The sequence below is a fragment of the Pipistrellus hanaki genome, assembly GCF_964339955.1.
Source record: "Pipistrellus hanaki genome assembly, chromosome: 5".
Taxonomy (NCBI): domain Eukaryota; kingdom Metazoa; phylum Chordata; class Mammalia; order Chiroptera; family Vespertilionidae; genus Pipistrellus; species Pipistrellus hanaki.
Genome location: NC_140507.1, coordinates 72,630,787 through 72,652,053, shown reverse-complemented (window position 1 = coordinate 72,652,053; position 21,267 = coordinate 72,630,787). Strand labels below are relative to the sequence as shown.

The window sequence follows — 21,267 nt, the reverse complement described above, 5'->3', positions numbered from 1 at the left end:
CCGGCGCTGACCTTCCGGAGAGGGGGGTGCAGAGGCGGGGGGGGGAGAGGGGGGCTGGGGGAGAGGGGGGCTGGGGGAGGGGGCTGTGGGGGAGGGGGGCTGTGGGGAGGGGGCTGTGGGGAAGGCGGGCTGGGGGAGAGGGGGGCTGGGGGAGGGGAGCTGGGCGGGAGGGGGGCTGTGGGGAGGGGCTGTGGGGGAGGCGGGCTGGGGGAGAGGGGGGCTGGGGGAGGGGAGCTGGGCGGGAGGGGGGCTGTGGGGAGGGGCTGTGGGGGAGGCGGGCTGGGGGAGAGGGGAGCTGGGGGGGAGGCGGGCTGGGGGAGAGGGGGCTGGGGGAAAAGGGGGTGGAAACTGGCGGGGAAATGGGGGCTGGACTTGACCACGCGACATGGGAACTGACCAGCAGAGGGGGTGAGAGGGGCCACCGGCGTCCAAACTGAGCCCAGGTCTGGCGGCAGACTGACCAGGGGATGTGTGTGTGTGTGTGGGGGGGGGGGGGAGGGTGTCGCAGAGGTCACCGCAGGGAGCCGGACCCAGAGGGGGAAAGAGGGAAGCCACGCGGGATCTGGCTTCCCCGCCCCTAAGGGGGCTCCCCAGGGGACTAAGGGACGGGGAGAGGGCTGGGGCAGCTGGCCAGGAAGGGAGATGGTATCTGCCTGGCGAGTGTCCTCGGCATCTGTCCCTTTGTGGCTTGTGGGGAGGAGGCGGGGAGGGGACAGAAATGAGGGGCCTGCCTGCCTGCCTGCCGCAGCTGCAGCTGTCCGGGGAGGACACTAAGGGTCTGGGGGAGGGAGAGGGGCCAGGGCAGACACGTGTGCTTTCCTTCCCCTAAGGGCTTGCTCGGCCCCTGATGTTGGGGTAGGAGAGGGGTGGCCAGGAAGGGAGGGAGCCCGGATTTCCTCCTCCCGGCCCCCCAGGCTGGCAGGTGCCAGTGGCTTGGAGGGCAGGGAGAACCGAACCGGGAGTCGGAGCTGACGGTGCTGTGAGCTGCCTCCGGGAGGAGCAGTGGGGCTGGGGCTAGTGAAAGGGGGCAGCGATGGAATTTGGGAGCCAGCTAGTATTGTGAGAAATATCAGTCCTGCTCTGTTACCACCACCGCTTTATTCTGATTGAAGAAGGCACATCCCACCCCGGCTGGCGCTGGCCTGGAGAAGCAGCCCTTCCTCCCGCGCGGAGCTGCCTGTTCTCACGGGAAGGCGGACAGCTTTGCTGCAGAAACAGGAATCACCGCCCTTTGAATGTCCCAGCCCTTCGCACACCTGCAGGCCTCTGCAGACCTCAGCCTGCTCACCTGCTAACGGCCATCGGCACTCCCACTGGCTATTTCCCCAGGTCACCCGCCCTGCATACCACTCAGCCCTTTGAAGACCCTGGTCCTTCTGCACAGCTGTAATCGGCCCTGTGCCTGCTTTTCCTCTGTGCTTTTCCCGCGTGAGCAGCGGGCTCAGGGTGGGGGGCAGAGCAGATCCCGGTGGCTGACCCGCTGCTCTCTTGCACCGCAGGCAGCCCTGGAACAAACTGAATCTGTGATTCAGCCCTGTGGCCGCTCCAGTGGCTCGATGGCGACAGGCAGCCCAGCCCCATTGTCACACAGTCGCTGTCCCGGGAAGAACAGTGGGGCCAGGGCTGTGTCTATGCCTCTGCACGTTGCTTTCCCGGCTTAAACTATGGGGCTTCTGATAGGAAACCCCCAAAGAGCGAGAGGAAGGATTGCCCGAGGGAGAGCCATTTTTTCCTGGTGGGGAAACTGAGGCACAGGGAGGGAGAAGGACTTGCCCAGAGTCACCCCTGGATGCCATGATATGGCCTGGCGTGGGCTGGCATTAGAGTCTCTTCATGGAATCCGCGGTTCTCCGTCTCCCCTCCACGGCTAGCCCCATTTTCCAGGCGGGAAAACTGAGGTCCGCAGCTGACAAGGCAGAGCCCCTCGCTTTGGCCGTGTCACCCCACACAGACCCGTGAAGCTCAGTCCTCCCCCGGGGAGCACATTCACTCAGCCTCCCAACCCCAGCCTGCCCGCTCCGATCCCCGGACCGCGGGGAGCTCGGCGGTAATTGTCCTGCTTTCTGCCAGCCGCCAGGTAATTCCAGGCTTGGCTCCGGCTGAGCTGGTGACAGATCTCATCAAATCCGAGTCCTCACCCTGGCGAATAAACACGGACGTCTGCGGTATAAATATTTGAAAGGGCCTCCTAATTACAGTTTGTGTCAGGAATGGCAATGAGAGGCCCCGCAGGCGGAATCAAACGGCATTTGACTTTCCTGCGCTTTTGAGCTGCTCCTCCGGGGCCGCCCCTCCAGCGCCAGGCGGGGGGCGGGGAGCCGGGAGGGGAGGCGGGGGGAGGGGAGCTGCAGGAGGTGGACGGGAGAGCCGGGCTGGGAGTTCTGACCTTGAGGTATGACCTGTACAGCCACGTAACCCCCTGGGTTTTGGCTTTCTGGTTGGAGACCGGGGAACCATGGAGCGGAGCTTGGAGGGGGCACTCCATGGACAGAGGCAGGAAGGTGGGTGGCCCGGAGTCCTCCCTTCCCCCAGCACCACCCTGGGCAGTGATTTGGATTGTCCCATCTTTTCAGTGGGCATGGAGCAGCTCACCTCTGCTGAGCACTTACTGCCTGGCATTGTTTGGGGCACTTTTTTTTTTTTAAGGGGAGAGCGCGAACGCAGTCCCCCGCTACCACAAATTATGCAGTCGAGTTTCCCGCGTTTGGGGAAATCGCAGGGGTCAGCACATCCGAAGTGCAATGGATAAGCCTCGCCCTGGGAAAATCACCTTCGTGACCTTGGTGTCTCCCCTGCCAGGTAAGTATTGTCTGGGGCACTTTGTATTTTCAAAGGATTATTTTTAGAAAGAAACATCGATGTGAGAGTAGCAACGTCAGTCCGCTGCCTCCTGCCCTCCCCCAGCGTGTCTAAGCCCATAGCCTGGGTGTGGGCCCTGACGAGGGACCAAAGGGGCAATCCTTTGGTGCACCGGATAACGCCCAACTCACTGAGCCACACGGGCCAGGGAGAGTGGGCAACTTTAAAAATATATATATATTTTATTGAATTTCCGCAGAGAGGAAGGGAGTCACATAGGGAGTCAGAAACATCCATGAGAGAGAAACATCGATCAGCTGCCTCCTGCACACCCCCTACTGGGGATGTGCCCGCAACCAAGGTACATGCCCCCGACTGGAATCGAATCTGGGACCCTTCAGTCTGCAGGCCAACGCTCTACCACTGAGCCAAAGCGGTTTTGGCAAGTGGGCAGCTTTTAAAAAAGATATAATTCACATACCCTACAACTGACCCGTGTAAAGTGTGTATTTCAGTAGGTTCAGAGGATTGTGTCACCCTCACCACTATCTAGTTCCTGAACATTTTATCACCCCAAATTCAGCAGTAACCTTTTATTCTCCCCAAATCTGTATCCCATGGCACCCAGGAACCCCCTGCCTGACTCTGTGGGTGTGCCTGTTCCGGACCTTTCACATCAGTGGGGTCACGCTGTGGCCTTTACGCCTGGCTCCTCTCACTGAGTAGCATGTCCTCAAGGCTCACCCACGTGGTGCTTCAGGCCTCTGAGTGCTAGTCCGGGCCGGACGGAGGAGGTGCTGCTGGGTGCTGAGAGTGGCTGGGACCTCAGGAAGGAGCTGGGGTGGGGGAGTGGCTGGGCGGTGCCTGCCCCTCTGTTCCCGCTGGATGGAGTCTGGACGGGGGTGGGAGCCACAGCAGCAGGACCGCAGGGACAGGCAGGGGTGATGGAGGGGGCGTGGCCCTGCTTTAGGAGCTCCTGGTCTGACAGGGGAGACTATCTCCGCTCCCAGAAGCTCCTGACCTAGACAGTCCTGCCTTTCTTATCGCAGCCTGAGGGGAGAGACTGGTCGGTACGTGCATGCCCTCACAGGCTCTGTCTGACAGGGGGGCATGGTCCTCCCCCCGGAGGCGCCCGGTGTGGTGGGGGAGGCGCGGCTCTGACTCCAGGGGCTTCTCAGCTGATGGGAGAGGCACGGCGCGGCCGCGGATGGAGACGTGAGCCTGCCCTGCCCTCTGACGCTCCCTCTGAGGGGAGAAAGATGCCCTTTCTTTCAAGGGTCCCATGTAAGGGAGACAAAGCTTCCTGCAGGGCCCAGTCTGATAGGAGAGGCGCAGCCCTGTCATGAGTCTCCAGTCTGATTGTGACACAGCCCAGCCCCCGGGGCTCCCCGGCAGCAGAGCACGGTGACCAAAGCAGCCTTGGCGCCTGGCGGTATTTTTTATTTGGAGAGAGGGAGGGAGGGACAGAGAAACCTGCAGCACCGCCCCCGCACGTGCCCTAACCCGGGAGTGCCCCAGCACCCCGGTGTGTGCCCGCAGGGAACCAACCTGCCACCACTGGGCCTGCAGGACGGTGCTCTGACCAGCCGAGCCACGCCGGCCAGGACGGAGCCTTACAGTTCTACGCCCGGCCCCAAGCTTCGCTGGCTGAGCCCTGGGCGTCCCGTCCTCTGTGGAGGGGGCGGCAGCGGCTCGGTGTGGGGTGTGGAGGGAGTGGGGGCTTCTGCCTGAGGTGCCAGCAGCCCCTCGCTCCGCCGTGCAGCGCAGGCTCAGGCGGGGTGGGCTCCGGGGAAGGGCGGCCACGCTGTGCTCAGCCGGCAGTTCCCGGGGAGTTGATGGAGATCCTGGATGAAGCCTGACAGCTCCAGGAACCGGATGACAGGCCGCGCTCGGCTGTCGGCGGTGATGGGGGAGGGGAGCCTCCAGAAAACGGTGTGTGGTGGCTCCAGGGGAGGAGGGAGAAGGAGAGGGGAGTGGGGGGGGGAGGGGGGACAGGCAGAGGCCCAGGAGGGTCTGCACACTCGACAGATCCCAAATGTGTGGCTGTTCCTCTGCTCACTCAGTCCTGGGAAGCCCCACAAGGGAATTGGAGGTCAAGAGCAAAACTGCTCCCAGATCACAGGGAGAAAGAAGCGTAAAAGCCTGGAGGGAAATGAAAAATGATTGAAACACTACCAGCGGCAGGTGGAGGACAGGCGAGTGGTGGCGGAGCGCAGGCAGAACCAAGGCCGCCTCCACACACACACACACACACACACACACACACACACCTCGGTTCCCTCACTATGAACTGGGAGACACCCACTCAGTCAGGCTACAAACATTTACTGAACACCTACTAAGTGCCTGGATGGTCTTAGGTGCTGGGGACATACTCATCAACATGACACCTGCCCTTGCAAAGCTCACTGTGGAGCGGGGGAGGGTCTGGCAGCCCCCAGTGACCTCCTGATGGACACACCGTGTGCAATCGCCTCCCCTGCACATGGCTGGGACCTGAGGCTCGCTTCCCACCAGTGGAACCCGCAAAGCTGTTGTCACTGCGAGGAGACCTCCTCCTCTGCTGGCCTTAAAAAGCCAGTGGTAGGTCCGTGGGAAGGAACGGGGGCAACCACATGAGGAAGCCTGGAAGCAGACCTGTACCAATCGGGCCTTCAGGGGTGACCCCAGCCCTGGCTGACATCTCAATTACAGCCAGGAGAGACCCTGAAGCAGGGAACCCAGCAAAACCACATCCAATTCCTGTGGGTTTTAGCTGTTAATTTGGGTCATCTGTTTTGCAGCACTAGATAACTCATACAGGGAGAAACAGGCAGAAAATACACCTCCTTAAGGCACCCTCTCAGAACTTTAAAAAAAATATATTTTTATTTATTTCAGAGAGGAAGGGAGAGGGAGAGAGAGATAGAAACATCAATAATGAGAGAGAATCATTGATCAGCTGCCTCCCGCACACTCCCTACTGGGGTTTGAGCTCGCAACCCAGGCCTGTGACCTTGATTGGAATTGAATGGAAGACCCTTTAGTCCACAGGCCGACACTCTATCCACTAAGCCAAACCAGCTAGCACTCTCAGAACTTTCTTACCCTGTTTTATCTCCACCTCTAGTACTCACTTATTTTTATTTCATGATTCTATTTAGATATGTTTACTCTCTTATCTCCCAACTCCCAACAAGAACGTCACCTTTATGAGTGGAGACTTTTTCTTCACTTGCTGTAGCACCTAAAACAGAGCTGGGCATATAGTATCAATAGATGCTCAACAAATATTTTTTGAATGAGCAAGTGGATTAATATAGTTGCATTGGGTAACTAAACAAGTGAGTTTGTATAACGAGCTTAGCACAAGGCGTGGCCCATGCTGAGTGCTGCACAACATTAGCTGACGTCATTACTCGTTAAATGATCTCAGGGGGCCCCATTGGGTCACACTGAGAAGGAACCAGCTAGAGATGAGCACAGCCAGCAGAGCGGTGGGGACAGTGTGAGCTTAGACACTGGGAAAGGGATTTCTTGGCCACCCACCCCTACAGGCCGTGGGCAGCTGAGTTGGGTGACCCTAAGGGGTCAGCCAAGTTTCTCTTTAAACATGTTGGCTTTGAGGCCATGGAGTATCAGTTGTAACCGCTCAACTCTGCCACTGGAGAGTGGAAGCAGCCATCCATGCATGATATGCACACAAATGTTGGCTATGTAATATTCCACTGCACACAGCTTGTTCGTAGAATCTCCTATTATTGTACACCTAGGTTATTTCCAGTTTTTATGTCTTTATAAATAATGCTGCTTGCTGAAACTGGTTTGGCTCAGTGGATAGAGCGTCGGCTTGCAGACTGAAGGGTCCCAGGTTCGATTCTGGTCAAGGGCATGTACTTTGGTTGCTGGCATATCCCCAGTTAGGGGGTGTGCAGGAGGCAGCTGATAGATGTTTCTCACTCATCGATGTTTCTGGCTCTCTATCCCTCTCCCTTCCTCTCTGTAAAAAAATCAATAATATATATATATTTTAAAATGACATAACATTCCACCTTAAAAAGCACTGTGGAAATTGGAAGTAGTGTTAGGAGAGTAGGCATGGGCTGAATTACAACAAGTAAAGGAAAATTTAAATAAATACATAAATAGTGCTGCTATAAATACCTCCCCCAAACCTTTGTTTCCAGGGGCGAGGTGAACTGGGGGCTCTTGGACCTTCAGGAGGGAAGGGCCTACCAAGAGGGAGGCCACAGGGAACGAGGCAGAACTCCAGCCCCTGCCCTGCCTCAGCCCCTCCTGCTCAGCCTGTGCTTCCCCACCCAGCATGCGGCCTCCACCAACCCTGTAACCACCACCCCCTCCCCCGCCCCCATTTGGTCCTACGTCTGGGTTTTTGTCCTTGCAGTTCCCGCGGCCCATGACACCCTTCAGCCACAGACCCCAGCTCCACTGGCATTTCCTGGACCGCCCCAGCTAAGCACTCCCTTTACTACCAGCCGCTCTCCCGTGAGGGATGTATGTGCCCTCACACAGCTGTTGTGAATGCGCCTGAGTACGTGTTTATTATCTCCACTCCCCGTCAGACTGTGGGCTGCAGGGGGTCAGGGATTTGTCAGTCTGGATCCCCGAGCATCCCTGGTATCCAGTCTAGGCCTTGGCACACAGCACGTGCCTAAGAAATGGCTGCTGAGTGACAAAAAAAAAAAAAAAAGGAAATAGAAAATTAACAGATCAATATGTAAACATGCACTAAAATTCACTGAACCAAGGTATCTTTGATTATCAGGGGTACCTGATTTCAAATTATGCTAAAATGTGAAAAAATATGAGGCTTGGAACTGGTAACATATGGTCATTCAGAAGTGGTGTAAATACAAGAGGGGGAATGATGGATGGGCTGGATGGGGTTCAAGAGGAGCTCTCTGAGGAAGTGAGATTTGATCCAAGACCTCACGGGTGAAGAGGAGTCACGTGAGAGCAAAAGGAAGAGCATTCATTCTGGGCAGAGGGAACGGCTTGTGAAAGGTCCTGAGGCAGGAACAGTCAGGGCTGCTGGTGGAAGGGAATGTATGTACAGGGCCCCATCTCTGTGCTCACACTTCCACTATCACAGATCAAGGTCTCTCGAGGCAGGCACGGGCTGGGAGCTCTAGGAGGGCAGGGAGATTAATCCTGAATGGGGAAAGCGGGGCTTGGAGCCGTCACTTTCTCACTGTGACGATGTCTGAGCCAGGACTGGGGACCTGGTCTGATCGGCAGGGATGAGCCACTCCCTGGGCTCCAGACATCGGATCTGTCTGCCACAACTGCTGTGGGGGGCCATGTGGGGGCACGGACCTCATGTTGAAGGGAACCATCAATCGCACCATGTACTGCCTGCTGGTCTTTGGGGAGCCGTGCCAGGGTCCCCAAGTCCACTGCTGGGATCAATGATTTCGTAGGAGAACTGGTGGCCTTCAGCATATGGCCATACACATGGCTACTATCTATCACAGCAAAAAGTTACAGAGGAAAGTCAGGAAAGGGAAAAGGCAGGGGGACAGGTTCAGGCAGATCAGGCAAACTTCCAGAGCCTTCTCCCAGTGGAGTCACACAGGACGTGCTCAATTCCCCCAGCAAGGAGTAGTCACCACAGGTGTGAAGAGTCTCCTGGAGAAGCTCACGCAGACCCAGCACCCAGAGTTCTCAGTGGGGACCGGTCATGCGGGCACTCTGCCCAGCACGGACCAAGATCCCAGACTCCAGGAGGAGAGCAGGTGCTCAGCGTAACTGTTTGTGCAAACAGTGTAAGCCCAGGGAACCACTCTTATCAGGGACAGTGGAAACCATCCTGAAATTCAAGTTCCCAGATGCCAGCCAACTTCCAACCTTGTAACCTGGCCTTTCTAAGGACAGCAGCCTCAGACTTGCTGAATTCGAACTTCCTGCACAGGAGCCTGAAATGGGAGATCTAGGGAAAGTGGGGTTGGATTATGAAAAATAACTATATCAGATAATCAGAAAACAAAGCACTTCGTGTTTCTGAGCACCTACTGGGTACTGGGCACCACACAGAACACTTTTTACGGCTTTCAAAGTCTCCGTGAGACAGAGTGAAGCATCCTTTTCACAGAGGAAACTCAGTCACAGAGCATGAACTGCAGAGCCAGGATTCAGACCTGGGGACCCGACTCTGGGGGAGACAGGGTAGTACAGCAATTAGGAGCCTGGGTCACAGAGCCAGGAGCCTGGGTCTGACTCTTCCACTCTCTGGCCATGGCATATCCTCTCTGGGCCTCCGTTTCCTAATCTGAATGGATATAACCCGTCCACTTGTGAGGATGTGATCAGCATGGCGCGCAAGTATCTAACGGTAAATTATAGAAATAGATGGCCTCCAGTTGGATGCTCAGGGTGAAAGGGCTTTCACGGACACTGCACTGGAATGTGAAAAGGCTGGGCTGGGTTCCTAACCTAGGTGTTTAAAAGATGAAGGCACTGAGTCACAGGAAAGAACATCAACTCGACTTCAAACCGAGGCTCCAGGCTGTCGATCCTGACATCTTGGACTTACTCGCAGGCCTGAGAGCTCACTCCCTTCAGGGAGCACACATTCTCCTGTGGGGTGAGGACAGGCACTCAGAATTCCAGAGCTCTCTCTTCCAAAGGCCGAATCCCGCCTTGCAAGACCCTCTCCACCCAGGAGTGCTGGTTAGTACTTGTTTTCCCCACAGACTTGGGAAGAGAAGTTGAGGGGCCCCTGAAGACAAAGAGTTTATTTAGCAAAGCTTAACCCTTTCCAGGAACGCAATAGGCTAAGATCCAAGGAGGGGCGGGGCTTATCAGAGTCCCGCCCCCTACAGTGAAAAAAAAGGTGAGGGAACAAGCTTTTAAAGAAGCCCCGCCCCCAAGGGAGGTGATTGGATAATTTCTTTCGGAAACCCAATAATGGGGAAGTGATTGGGCAAATATTCCAAGCTCCGCTCTTTCCCCCACCCCTCCTCCAGCCCCCCGCCTGTGATTGGGTAAACCCCGGGAAAAGTTTCGCGAAAGCCCACCTCTCGCGGAAGGTGATTGGCCGTTAGGCTAGAAAACAAGGTTCCAATGAGAGAGGGTCACCTCGGCCGGAGTTCCGATATATCATATGCCGCCCTGGGTATAAAGCCCTAGACATCCAACACTTACTTCTAAAACTTTTCGCTCCGATATCTTTGTCCCCCACTCCTCTCACACGTACCAGGAAACAGCTAGGGTTGCTGTTTACTGGACTTCCCCGCCGTCCCTTGCACTTCCGACACCGTCGTTGCTCCAGCCTCCAGTATTGGCTGCAGCTACACAGCCTGCTTTTGTCATTGGCTGGGACTCCCGCCTGTTAACACCGTAACCCGGCCGTTTTCCCTCCCGGGTTGCAACTGCGATAGCTCCCAACAAAGGTTCTGGGGCATCTGGATGTGGCATTCCCAGGAGATGCTGAGTCCTAGAGGTCAGCAGCGGCTTGTGAAAATATATTCGCGACACTCCCTGTTGTTCATTCTTTTATTCAGCAAATAAAATGTTCAGTGTTGGGCGTTAAACCTGTGTGCTGGCCTTTGGGAACCACACATCGTCCCTGTGTCCTCAGGGTTCACGTGGGGGCTGTGGTCTGTTTCCACGTGCCACACAGGTTGTGGGCAAAAGAGTGCCCTGGACGGCACACCCCGTTTATCCTGAGCCACAGGCTGCAAACCCACCTTCCCCCTACACACACACTATACCAAATGTACCCCATAACCAAATGTCCGTTTTTAAAATTCTTCTTCTTTTTAAATCTGCACACAAGGGTATTTTCTCATTGATTTTGAGAGAGAGAGGAACAGACAGAAAGAAATATCAATGCTCATCAGTTGATTGCCTCCTGCACGTGCGGACCAGGGCCCCAGCTGGGGAGGAGCCTGTGTCCTAGGGACATGCCCTGAACCCTGACCGGAATGAACCTGGGACCCTTCGGTTTGCAGACCAACACTACCCACTAAGCCAAACTGGCGAGGGCTCAAATGTCCTTTTAAAGAGGAAATCCCACTCAATTCTTTCTCCAGTCTCCCTCCTTCCTTTTTATTTATTTTTGTTTGTTTATCCTCATCCGAGGATATTTCCCACTGATTTTGGAGAGTAGAAAGGAGAGAGGGAGGAAGAGAGAGAAATATAAATTGAGACACAAATATTAGTTGGTTGCCTCTCGCAGGCGCCCCCACGGGCTGGGGATGGAAACAGCCACCCAGGTACCTGCCCTTGATCTGGAATAGAGCCTCCACCCTTCTGTGTGTGAGAGGGTGCGCTAACCACTTAGACCACCAGCCAGGCCTCCCTTCCTTCGATAAATGTTTGTACTATTTAATTTTTTTTTGTTAATCCTCACCTAAGGATCTTTTCCCATTGATGTTTAGAGAGAGTGGAAAGAAGGGGGAGAGACAGACAGAGGGAAACATAGATGTGAGAGACACACAGATTCATTTCCTTCCACATAGGCCACAGATTAACCCTGCAACTGAGGTACATGGCCTTGTTCAGAGTCCAACCTTGGACCCTACAGGCTACGGGCTGACGCTCTAGCTGCTGTGCCAAACCGGCTAGGGCTAGATGTTTGCGTCAGGTACTGTACGTGCTCAGCCTCTGGGGACACATCAGAGAACACGACGGAAGATGCCTGTCCTCCAGGGGTCGCTGTGGGACAGATGGACAATAAATACACAAAAGGACCTTTTCTGGCTCGGTAAATGGTCTGAAGACAGAACAGGCTAACCGTGGAAAGCGGTGTATGAGTTTCCTACGGCTGTTGTAACACACAAGCTTCGTGTCTTACCACACAGCTCGTATCTTAGAGTCCTGGAGGTCAGGAGTCTGGTATGGATGGCAGTCCTGGGTCCTCTGGAGGCTCCAGGGGAGAATCCATCTTCTTGACTCTTCCAGCTTCTAGAGTTCCTGCAATACTTGGCTTATGGCCCCATATCACTCTGACTTCCGTCTCCACTGTCACATCACTGTCCATCTCTCCCTCTACTCTCCTGCCTCCCTCTTTAAAAGTTTTTAAAATATGTTTTTTTTAATTGATTTTAGAGAGATAAAGGGATATAAAGAGAGAGAAATGATGAGCTGCCTCCTGCATGCCCCCTACTAGGGAGCAAACCTGAAATGGGCATGTACCCAGGCTGGGAATCAAACCAGTGACCTTTTGGTGAATGGTGATGCTCAACCAACTGAGCCACACCGGCCAGGGCTCCTGCCTGATCCTGGTTATTTTCTTGGGGCCCCAGGATAATAACTCTCCTTGATGTTCACTAACTTAGTGAAAGATCGTTAAATTTTAAATAAGGAGTCTTCTCATGATTCCTAATTTAATCATACCCGCAAAGCCCCTGTTGGCATGTGAGGTACCATAGTCACAGATTCTGGGGGTTAGGATGTATTATCTGTGTGTGTGTGTGTGTGTGTGTGTGTGTGTGTGTGAGTTGGGGGGAAGGTATTATTCTGCCTACCACAGATGATGTGGTCAGGGAAGGCTTCTTGGAGGAGGTGACCTCTGAGATGAGCCCTAAGTGAGATCCACAAACAAACCATGGATTGAGAAAATACTTCCAGGCCTGGCTACTTTGTCCCCTCCTCAGAGAAATCTTCCCAAACAAACTGACGTCCCCTTTGTGTCCACTCACACTGGGGCTCACGTCTTTTGAGACGATGGGTGAAACAAACCACTGAACTGAATAGCTCCCGCCATCCCATCCCAGGCAGAACCCCTCCACTCCTCCCCCAGCTCCTCACGCTCCGTCTCTTCCTCTCGTCCAGCCCAGACCCTCTCCCCAGAGTGGCGACTCACTGTACGTGTGTCCTGCTCTGTTCCGTCCTCTCTAACTCCTCTCTGGGTCTGCTGGACAAAGGGAGGCAGAGTCTATGCTGGTAACGATGTCTCATTAAACAATAATGATATGTCACATTCACAGTTATGTAGTCAGAGGAGTGAGTACACCCCCATTTCACAGATTAGGAGACTAAGTGCCAGAGAGGCAAAGTCACTTGTCCAAGGTGCCCAGCAACTGGGCAGCAGCGACCCCAGGCCAGTCAGGTTCCATCCGCCTTGGAGCAGGTAGCGGGGGGGCGGGGGGGCCTGGAAAGCCCCTGCTACTGGCCCAGAGCCGCTGAGGCAGTGGCGGGGAGGCTCCAGTTGCTGGGCTGCCCATAGTCGGTGAGGTCCTGGGCGGCCACCTGGATGCAGTACCGGGCGTGGGGCCGCACAGCCCTGAGGGTGAAGGAGGTGGCTTCGATGGGCCCCACCTGAGAGAGAAAGACGGTGGTCAGTGGGTGGCCAGGCTGGGAAGGCCATTGTCCAGCGGCCTGTGTGCCTGAGCCTCAGTCCTCACGCTCCATCCTAAACCGTTCGCCCTCACCCCCCCCCCCCCCAAGTCTTTGGCTTGTGTGGTCCTGACCTGTGTGGGCTTCCTGCTGGTCCCAGAGCCAACTCGTTCAGGAGTCCTTCCTGGACCGCACCAAGGGATGGCCCAGTTTCGAGGGACGTCTCAGTGGTGGGATCCCTCACTCCAGACCTCTCCCTTCCCCCACCACCTCCTCCTGGCCCTAAACCAGAGCTTCGACCATTGGCTTCAATGCCTTCCTCCCAACGCCCAGTCCCACTGTATTGACCTTTTTTTTTTTTTTTTTTTTTTTTTTTTTAATTTCTTTGTATCTTAGGATATTTTGGCATCTTAACATCTTGCTGGCCGGGAGCAGACTGCCCTTCTTGGGGTCAGCCAGTTGTCAGAGATGGCAAAGGAGCATGCCTTTCACATACAAACTAAACAATCAGAGTCTAAACCGCCACCCGCCCTTTTCTCTCATTTTCCCCCACAGGCCAGTATCCTCCTGCCCTACGTCACCCCAGTGCAAGGTGCCGGCACCCTGAGATCACCCATGCGGCCCAGAGCCCACAGGATTACCCACCTCGCCAGCCCCCAGCATTCACCCCACCCTGTCTCCTTTCCCAGGGGAACCCCAGCAGGGCGCTGCCTTGGCTCACCACTCTCTCCTGCTCCAGCCCCTGCCCCACCCCCCTGCTCCAGCCCCCTGCTCCCACCCCCTGCTCCACCCCCTGCCCCAGCCCCCTGCCCCAGCCCCTGCTCCACCCCCTGCTCCACCCCCCTGCTCCCGCCCCTGCTCCACCCCCTGCCCCAGCCCCCTGCCCCAGCCCCTGCTCCACCCCCTGCTCCACCCCCCTGCTCCCGCCCCTGCTCCACCCCCTGCCCCAGCCCTCTGCTCCACCCCCCTGCTCCCGCCCCCTGCTCCACCCCCTGCCCCAGCCCTCTGCTCCACCCCCCTGCTCCACCTCCCTGCTCCACCCCCCTGCTCCAGCCTCCCGCATCCTGATGTTGCCTGTAAAACGGCCCTGCGTGGCGCGGCATGTCCCCTTCTCTCAGGAAATGTAATCAGTTCTTCTCTCAGTGGCCTTGGCCTCTCCTGTCCCCACGCAGGGACCTCCCAGGATTGAGGTCCCATGGGTACGAATGAGACACCCACTCAGGTCCGCCTTTCCTGCTTTCCCTCCTGTCCATCTTTTCTCTCCTGTCCCTGCTGCTCCACACTCTCCCTCCCTGACCTGGCCCTCACCTCCTCCCATCTCCCACAATCCTCTGGAAGGTCCCATTCCAGCCCCCATGCTCAGCTGCCCAGCCCCAGGTCTGCCATATGGTGCTGCAAGTCTTACATTTAGGTTGATGGTGGCACAACTTTATGAGCACACTCAAAGCCACTGGCTGAAGCACTTTAAAACAGTGAGTTTTCTGCCATGTGAGTTCGATCTCAATTTTGAAACTGCAAAGACTTAAAAAATTTAAAAGCCAGTTCCTGGGCTACTCGCCACATTGGAATGGCTCGGCAGCCACCCATAGTTCCTGGCACTGTCCTGAGAGCAGATGGAGACGATTCCCATCACCGAAGACCCCCACATCCACGGGGCTCGCTCCTCAGCCCAGGACCCGGCCCTGCCCAGGACACACCGACCTGCGCATGCTCACAGGACACTGCCTTTAGTTTTTAGTTTTTAAGAAGTTAAGACAACCCTAGCCAGTTTGGCTCAGTGGATAGAGCATCGGCCTGCGGACTGAAAGGTCCCAAGTTGGATTCCGGTCAAGGGCATATACCTTGGTTGCGGGCACATCCCCAGTGGGAGGTGTGCAAGAGGCAGCTGATCGATGTTTCTAACTCTCTATCTGTTTCCCTTCCTCTATGTAAAAATTCAATAAAATATATGAAGAAGAAGAAGAAGAAGAAGAAGAAGAAGAAGAAGAAGAAGAAGTTGAAGAAGTTGTTCTTGCTAAAACAGCCCTGGTTGGTTGGAGAGTCATCCCATACACCAAAAGGTTGTGGTCCCATTTCTGGTTGGGGCACACACCTAGGTTTCAGGCCATGTATGGGAGGCAACAGATCAGTGTTTCTCTCTCCCTCTCCCTTGCTCACTCTCTCTAAAATCAATAAAAAAATTTTTTTTAAGTTAAAATAATATATGTTGTTTTCAATCAAGATGAAATTTACATAGCATAAAATTAACCATTCTAAAGTGGACAATTTACTATCCTTTAGTACATTCACAATGTTGTGCAACCAGCACCTCTAATTCTAGAAAATTCCATCACCCCCCCCCAAAAAAAAAAAAAAAAAAAACACAAAAAACCTGTTTTCATCAGCAGTCACTCCCCATCCTCCTCCTCAGCCCCTGACAACCATGAATCTACTTTCCACTCCTGGCTGTGCCCGCTCCGGACATTTCCCATCAGTGGACGCACACACCTTTTGTGCTGGCTTCTCTCACTGAGCATCGTATTTCCAAGGGTCATCCGCATGGTAGTGAGTGTCGGTGCTTTCATGGCTGAGTCACACTCAGTGTGTGGGTGGGCCTACTTTGTGAACCCATTCGCCCTCTGATGGACATTGGAGCTGTTTCGCCTTTCGGTTATTGTGACTAGCACCACTATGAAGGTTTTGTTTGAGTTCCTGATTTCAAGTCCTTTGGGCAGATACGCGGGAGCAGGAGTGGAGCTGCTGGCTGCCTTTACTTTTCACACTGGCCACAAGCAATCTCAAGCTACAGGGGAGGCCTCGGTGCACTCACACGTGCTGTTCTACCGGGAATCGTCCTCCCAGCTGCCTCTCACCCTCCTCACCTGGCGGAAGCGGGCAGCCCCATGACGCTTGTAGCGAATCCAGTACTTGAGAGAGAAGATCTCCGGGAAGGGCCAGGACCTGGGAGGCTCCCACTGCACCCACAGCCCCTGCCCGCGGAGGGGTCTCAGGTGCACGCCTTCTGGAGGGTCTGGTTTGACTGACGGACAAACAGGAGACAGGGTCAGCAGGGGGCAGTTTCATGCATGCATATGCAAACAAACAACAAATACGGACTGAGGGTCTCCTGACTGTCCAGTGATGTTCTGGACACTGGGGACACAGCAGTGATCAGTACAGACACAACCCTTTCGGAGCTCAATCCACAGGACAGAAGGCAAGAGACAGAAGGAAATCTACTGATCATAAAGAGTAGGGAAGAGCTTTGCACGGTGGCAGTACCATAGCCAATGAGGTTTATCCGGGGCGTGATTATTACTAATTGGAAAAAAAATAAAAGGAGTAGGGGAGAAAGTTCAGGAGTGCAAGGAAGAGAGTGGCTTGCAACTTTTTCTTTTTTTAAATATATTTTATTGATTTTCCACAGAGAGGAAGGGGGAGGGATAGAGAGCTAGAAACATCGATGAGAGAGAAACATGGATCAGCTGCCTCCTGCACATCCCCTACTGGGGATGTGCCCGCAACCAAGGTACATGCCCTTGATCGGAATCAAACCCGAGACCTTTCAGTCCACAGGCCGACACTCTATTCACTGAGCCAAACCGGTTTCGGCAGGTTGCAACTTTTTGAGACATAATTTGCATACCACAAAACTCACCCTTTCAAAGTGTACGGTTCAGTGGGTTTCAGTACATTCATGATGTTGTAGGAACACTATTTAATCAGAAATTTTCATCACCCCCTAAAGAAATCCACATCCATCCCTCCACCCCCATTACTGCGAGGGAGGAGCTGGGGCAGGTCATACAGGGCCCTGTGGGTCAAAAGAGGACTTGGGCATTTACCCCAAGGAAGGCGGGAGCTAGAGAGCCGTAGGCAGAGGGGCGAGACCTGACTAGGGTGCTCACAGCGCCCTCTGGTGGCTGATTCAGGGACGGCGCCCTCTGGTGGCTGCTGAGGGAAGAGGGTGGGAACCAGAACCTAGGGTGAGAGGACTGTGGTTCAGGTGGGCGGCAAAGAAGCCAGATCAGGCCCTAGCCAGTTTGGCCCAATGGATAGAGCATTGGCCTGTGGACTGAAGGATCCCAGGTTCGATTCTGATCAAGGGCACATGCCCAGGTTTTGGGCTCGATCCCCAGTAGAGGGTATGTAGAGGCAGCTGATCAATGATTCTCTCTTTGATGTTTTTCTCTCTCCCTCTCCCTTCCTCTCTGAAATCTATTTTTTATTTTTATTTTTTAAAGAAAGAAACGGGCTCAGGGAGGCTCAGGAGGAGAGAGAAGTGGGCAGATCTTGATTAACTGTGAAGTGGAGGACAGGACTGTGTGACGGGTAGAAGGTGGGGGTACCTAGAGAGGCGGAAGAGCACAAATAAGCCAGTGACCCTCCTCGCCCCCCAGCCATGGCCCCCACTCACTGATGTGCTCCGGGACGAAGGTCACGAAGCTGCTGCTGCTGCTGCCGGAGGGGTGGACAGCAGTGATGTTCAGCATGTAGGGAACCATGGAGAACATGTGGACGTCTGGGATGGTGCAGCTGCTGGCTTCTGGTGTCGGCTGGAGGCAGGGCTGGCTCTCCCCGTGGGCGGCCACTCCAAGCCTGGGCACAGAGTGGGCACTGAGGGCCTCAGCACTTCCTGCTGGCCCTGCCTGTGCCCAGACCCCAAGCAGGGACAGAAGGTGCGGAGCCCTGGTTCGGGGTCCTGCTCTTGTCTCTGTGACCCTGGGGGAGGCACTCACTTGACATCAAGGATCCCACACATACCCAGGGTTTGGGGTGAACACCACCCTAGATGCTCGGGTCCCAGATTCTACAGGTTTTTGGAAGATCAACATTCCAGCCTTAGAATTCCAACATTCTGAGGTCCTCAGAGTCCCGGACTCTGGAACCTGAAACGGTGGGATTCTGAGACGCCAGGATTTCAGGCTTCAGAGACTGGAGCTGAGTGCCATCCATAGAACTTTCTACAACACTCACAATGCCCTGTTGCTACCTCGTCCCATGCAGCAGTTACTGCTGCCTGTGGGTTCAAGTGCTTGAAACACAGCTGACACGACTGAGTGGGACTTTTAAGTTTGGTTTATTTTATGTCATGTTTCCAGTTATCAGAAAACTTGGGGAAGTTCTTTGGAACAAGCTGGGTGTATGAATTTATAGCTTCAACTGCAAATTTTATGAAATCCAATCAGAGATCAAGAATTTCTAATGAAAGTTTAGTATCTGAACTGAAATGCACCATATTCATAAAATACATGTGGAATTCTGAAGACTTTGTATAAAAAATGTAAAATATTAATTTTTAAAGTAACGGTAACGATAATATTTTAGTTATTTCTATATTAACTTCTATTCTAAATTTGAATGTACATATTGTGTATAAGTATGTCCAATTACATTATGCCCAATCATTAAATGAGACGTATTTGGAAATATAGATATTATTTACATAAAATATTAAAATTAATTTCACCCATTTCCTCTCACTTTTTAAACGTGGCTTCTAGAACATTTTAAACGACACCCCTGGCGTGAACTATGATTGCAGGAGGCACAGCTTGCAGGCCGCGCTGCCCCAGCACGCAGGGTTCCAGGCCAGTGCTGCCTGCAGGCCCGCTGTGGCGCTCTGACCTGTACGTGGCAATGACGGACGCGGGCCTGGCGGAGTCTGCAGCAGGTGGCAGGGTCCAGAAGCAGTCTACGGCAATCGGGTACCTAAAGGCCCGGCACCACACCCTGGGCTGGGCGGGGGCTGCAGGGGTGAGGGAGGAGGGCGGAGCGTGAGCTTTCAAACCTCCCCACACGTACCCAGGGTTTGGGGTGAAAGCCACCCTAGAGGCGCAGGTCCCAGATTCTATAGGTTTCTGGAATGTCAACATTCCAGTCTTAGAATTCCCACAGTCACAGACTGGAACCTGAAACAGTAAGATTCTGATTCTCTCCAGCTCTGAGGCGCCAGGGTTGTGAAGCACACACCACCCCCCTCCCCAGCACCCCCACCCTGTTCATCCCGCCTCCCTGGAGCACTAACAAAGGCTGGTGGGGTGAGTCCATGAAGGAAAGACACCTAAGTCATCTCTCGCCCCTACAACCTGCAAAGGCAGGACTGTTGGCTCATTTTCCCGGGTTAACAAGCCACAGAGGAGCCCTGGGAGTGGAGAACCCTGAGGGGAGGGAGATATTTTGCTGTGTCCCCTCTTTGTTACAGATTCTTGGTTTTGTTAATCTTCACCGGAGGATATTTTTTCATTGATTTTTTTTTTTTTTTTTTTTAAAGAGAGTGAAAGGGAGGGAGAGAGACAGAGAGAGAAGCACCGATGTGAGAGACACACATCAATTGGCTGCCTCCCAATGTGCCCCAACCAGGGCCAGGGATTGAGCTTGCAACCGAGGTACGTGCCCCTTGACTGGAATCCAACCTGGGACCTTCAGCCCGAAGGCCGATGCTCTACCCACTGAGATAAACTGGCCAGGGCTACAGTTTTGTTTTGAAGCACATGAAATGAATGCATTCAGTTAACCCCCACCCCTTTCTCCCTCTCTCTCCCCCCGCTCCCGCCTCCCTCCCTCCTCCCTCCTGGCTGTGGCTGCCAGGACCTGGTGTCACTGTGGAGTAGGATTCATCTCCATGCCTCACTTTCCCGTCTGTGGAATGTGATGGTAATCCCCACCCACCCCACTCCAGAATGTTCCACAGCGAAGTCCAGTCCGCAGACTGGCCCTGGTCCCCCAACCCCCCGGGGGCCCTACATACCTTCACTCCCACTACAGGGCGAGCAGCCAGCCCAGAGGACAAGGGCCAGGAGCAGTCGTGGGGCCATGACTCCTGTGGGCTCCTTGCAGAAGTTGGGGCACGGGGCACCTTGGGGAGCAGGCGCTCAGACCCTGCCAAGGCCCCCTCCCTTTCTCTGGGTGGGCGCGCGGGCAGGTTTGTGGGGCTGTGAGGAGTCAAGCAGGGGCAGCGGATCCCCGGTCCCTGTACGGCCACCCTGGGACGAGGGTGCGGAAGGCTGAGGGTGGGGGCAGGGGAAGAGGCCACAAAAGGGAGAAGTGGAGACCCCGTGGCCTTTCCCAGCACAGTCAGTCCTTCCTTCCGGCTGCAGTGAGGGGGGCTGGGGAAACCCCAGAGGGGAGTTCGCATGGAGAAAGGCCGAGACAGAGGCAGGAGGGAGACTCAGAGGAGAGAAGAGAGGGGGTGGGAGACTGAGAGGAGAGAGGGCGTAGGAGACTGAGAGGAGAGGAGAGGAGAGGAGAGGAGAGGAGAGGGGAGGGGAGGGGAGGGGAGGGGAGGGGAGGGGAGGGGAGACTCAGAGGAGAGAGGAGGTAGGAGACTCAGAGGAGAGGAGAGAGGGTGTGGGAGACTCAGAGGAGAGGAGAGAGGGGATGGGAGACTCAGGAGAGGAGAGGAGAGAGGAGAGGAGAGGGGAGGGGAGGGGAGGGGAGGGGAGGGGAGGGGAGACGAGACTCAGAGGAGAGGAGAGAGGAGGGGAGGGGAGGGGAGGGAAGGGGAGGGGAGGGAAGGGGAGACTCAGAGGAGAGAGGGTGTGGGAGACTCAGAGGAGAGGAGAGAGGGGATGGGAGACTCAGGAGAGGAGAGGAGAGAGGAGAGGAGAGGAGAGGGGAGGGGAGGGGAGGGGAGGGGAGGGGAGGGGCGACCCAGAGGAGAGAGAGGGTAGGAGACTGAGAGGAGGAGGGGGGGTGGAGACTCAGAGGAGAAGAGAGAGGAGGGGAGGGGAGGGGAGGGGAGGGGGACTCAGAGGAGAGACAGAGATGGAGATAGACACACACAGATAAGAGAGGAGACAGAGAAATAGAGACAGGGAGAGAGAAAGGAGCTAGACAGAGACAAGAGAGACAGAGATGGAGATAGGGAGAGATAAAAGAGATAGAGAAAGAGAGAAGGGTCAGGAGACGGAGAGATTGACACACAAAGGTCTCGGAAAAAAGAAGGCAGGGACACGAGGGACCCAGCATCTCCACAGGAGATGCCCTTTCACGCATGGACCACAGGGACAGGGCCCCACCCTCCCCGCCACTCCACCCCCAGGCCAGAGAGAGACAGACAGGCCTGAGGCAGCCCCTCCCCACGGACGTTCTCCTGGCCACGGGGGTGCCCGGCCGCTGAAGCCCTACTGGACACGGTGCCTCCCCGGGGAGCAAGGAAACCCCCGGGGCAGGCTGGACATGGGGGTTCACAGTCTGAGTCAGCTC

General features: G+C 55.1%; 1 protein-coding gene across 2 annotated transcripts; it reads right to left on the bottom strand.

Annotated features, from left to right (window-relative positions):
• Positions 1-12,685: 12,685 nt before the first annotated feature.
• Positions 12,686-20,073, bottom strand: EBI3 (Epstein-Barr virus induced 3). Of its 2 annotated transcripts, XM_084886514.1 has the most exons (5): positions 19,811-20,073; positions 18,688-18,808; positions 17,477-17,658; positions 15,942-16,099; positions 12,686-13,062 (listed from the first exon to the last, which is right to left on the bottom strand). In XM_084886514.1, exons 1-5 carry the CDS (start codon positions 19,875-19,877, stop codon positions 12,910-12,912), a joined length of 681 nt encoding a protein of 226 aa, XP_084742640.1. In that variant the 5' UTR covers positions 19,878-20,073; the 3' UTR covers positions 12,686-12,909. The 2 variants fall into 2 exon arrangements, with proteins under 2 accessions (XP_084742640.1, XP_084742639.1); XM_084886513.1 differs by lacking the exon at positions 19,811-20,073 and having other exon boundaries at positions 18,688-19,002.
• Between the last annotated feature and the right edge of the window lie 1,194 nt (positions 20,074-21,267).

What these genes read in the sequence shown, in the direction of transcription:
- EBI3 (XM_084886513.1), bottom strand. Translation starts at nt 18,935, where the DNA reads ATGTTGACATTCCAGAAACCTATAGAATCTGGGACCTGCGCCTCTAGG. An exon ending in TCCGTCATTGCCACGTACAG is followed by an intron (nt 17,659 to 18,687) that starts GTCAGAGCGCCA and finishes CTCTGTGCCCAG; the next exon opens with GCTTGGAGTGGCCGCCCACG. An exon ending in GGGCTGCCCGCTTCCGCCAG is followed by an intron (nt 13,063 to 15,941) that starts GTGAGGAGGGTG and finishes TTTCTCTCTCAG; the next exon opens with GTGGGGCCCATCGAAGCCAC.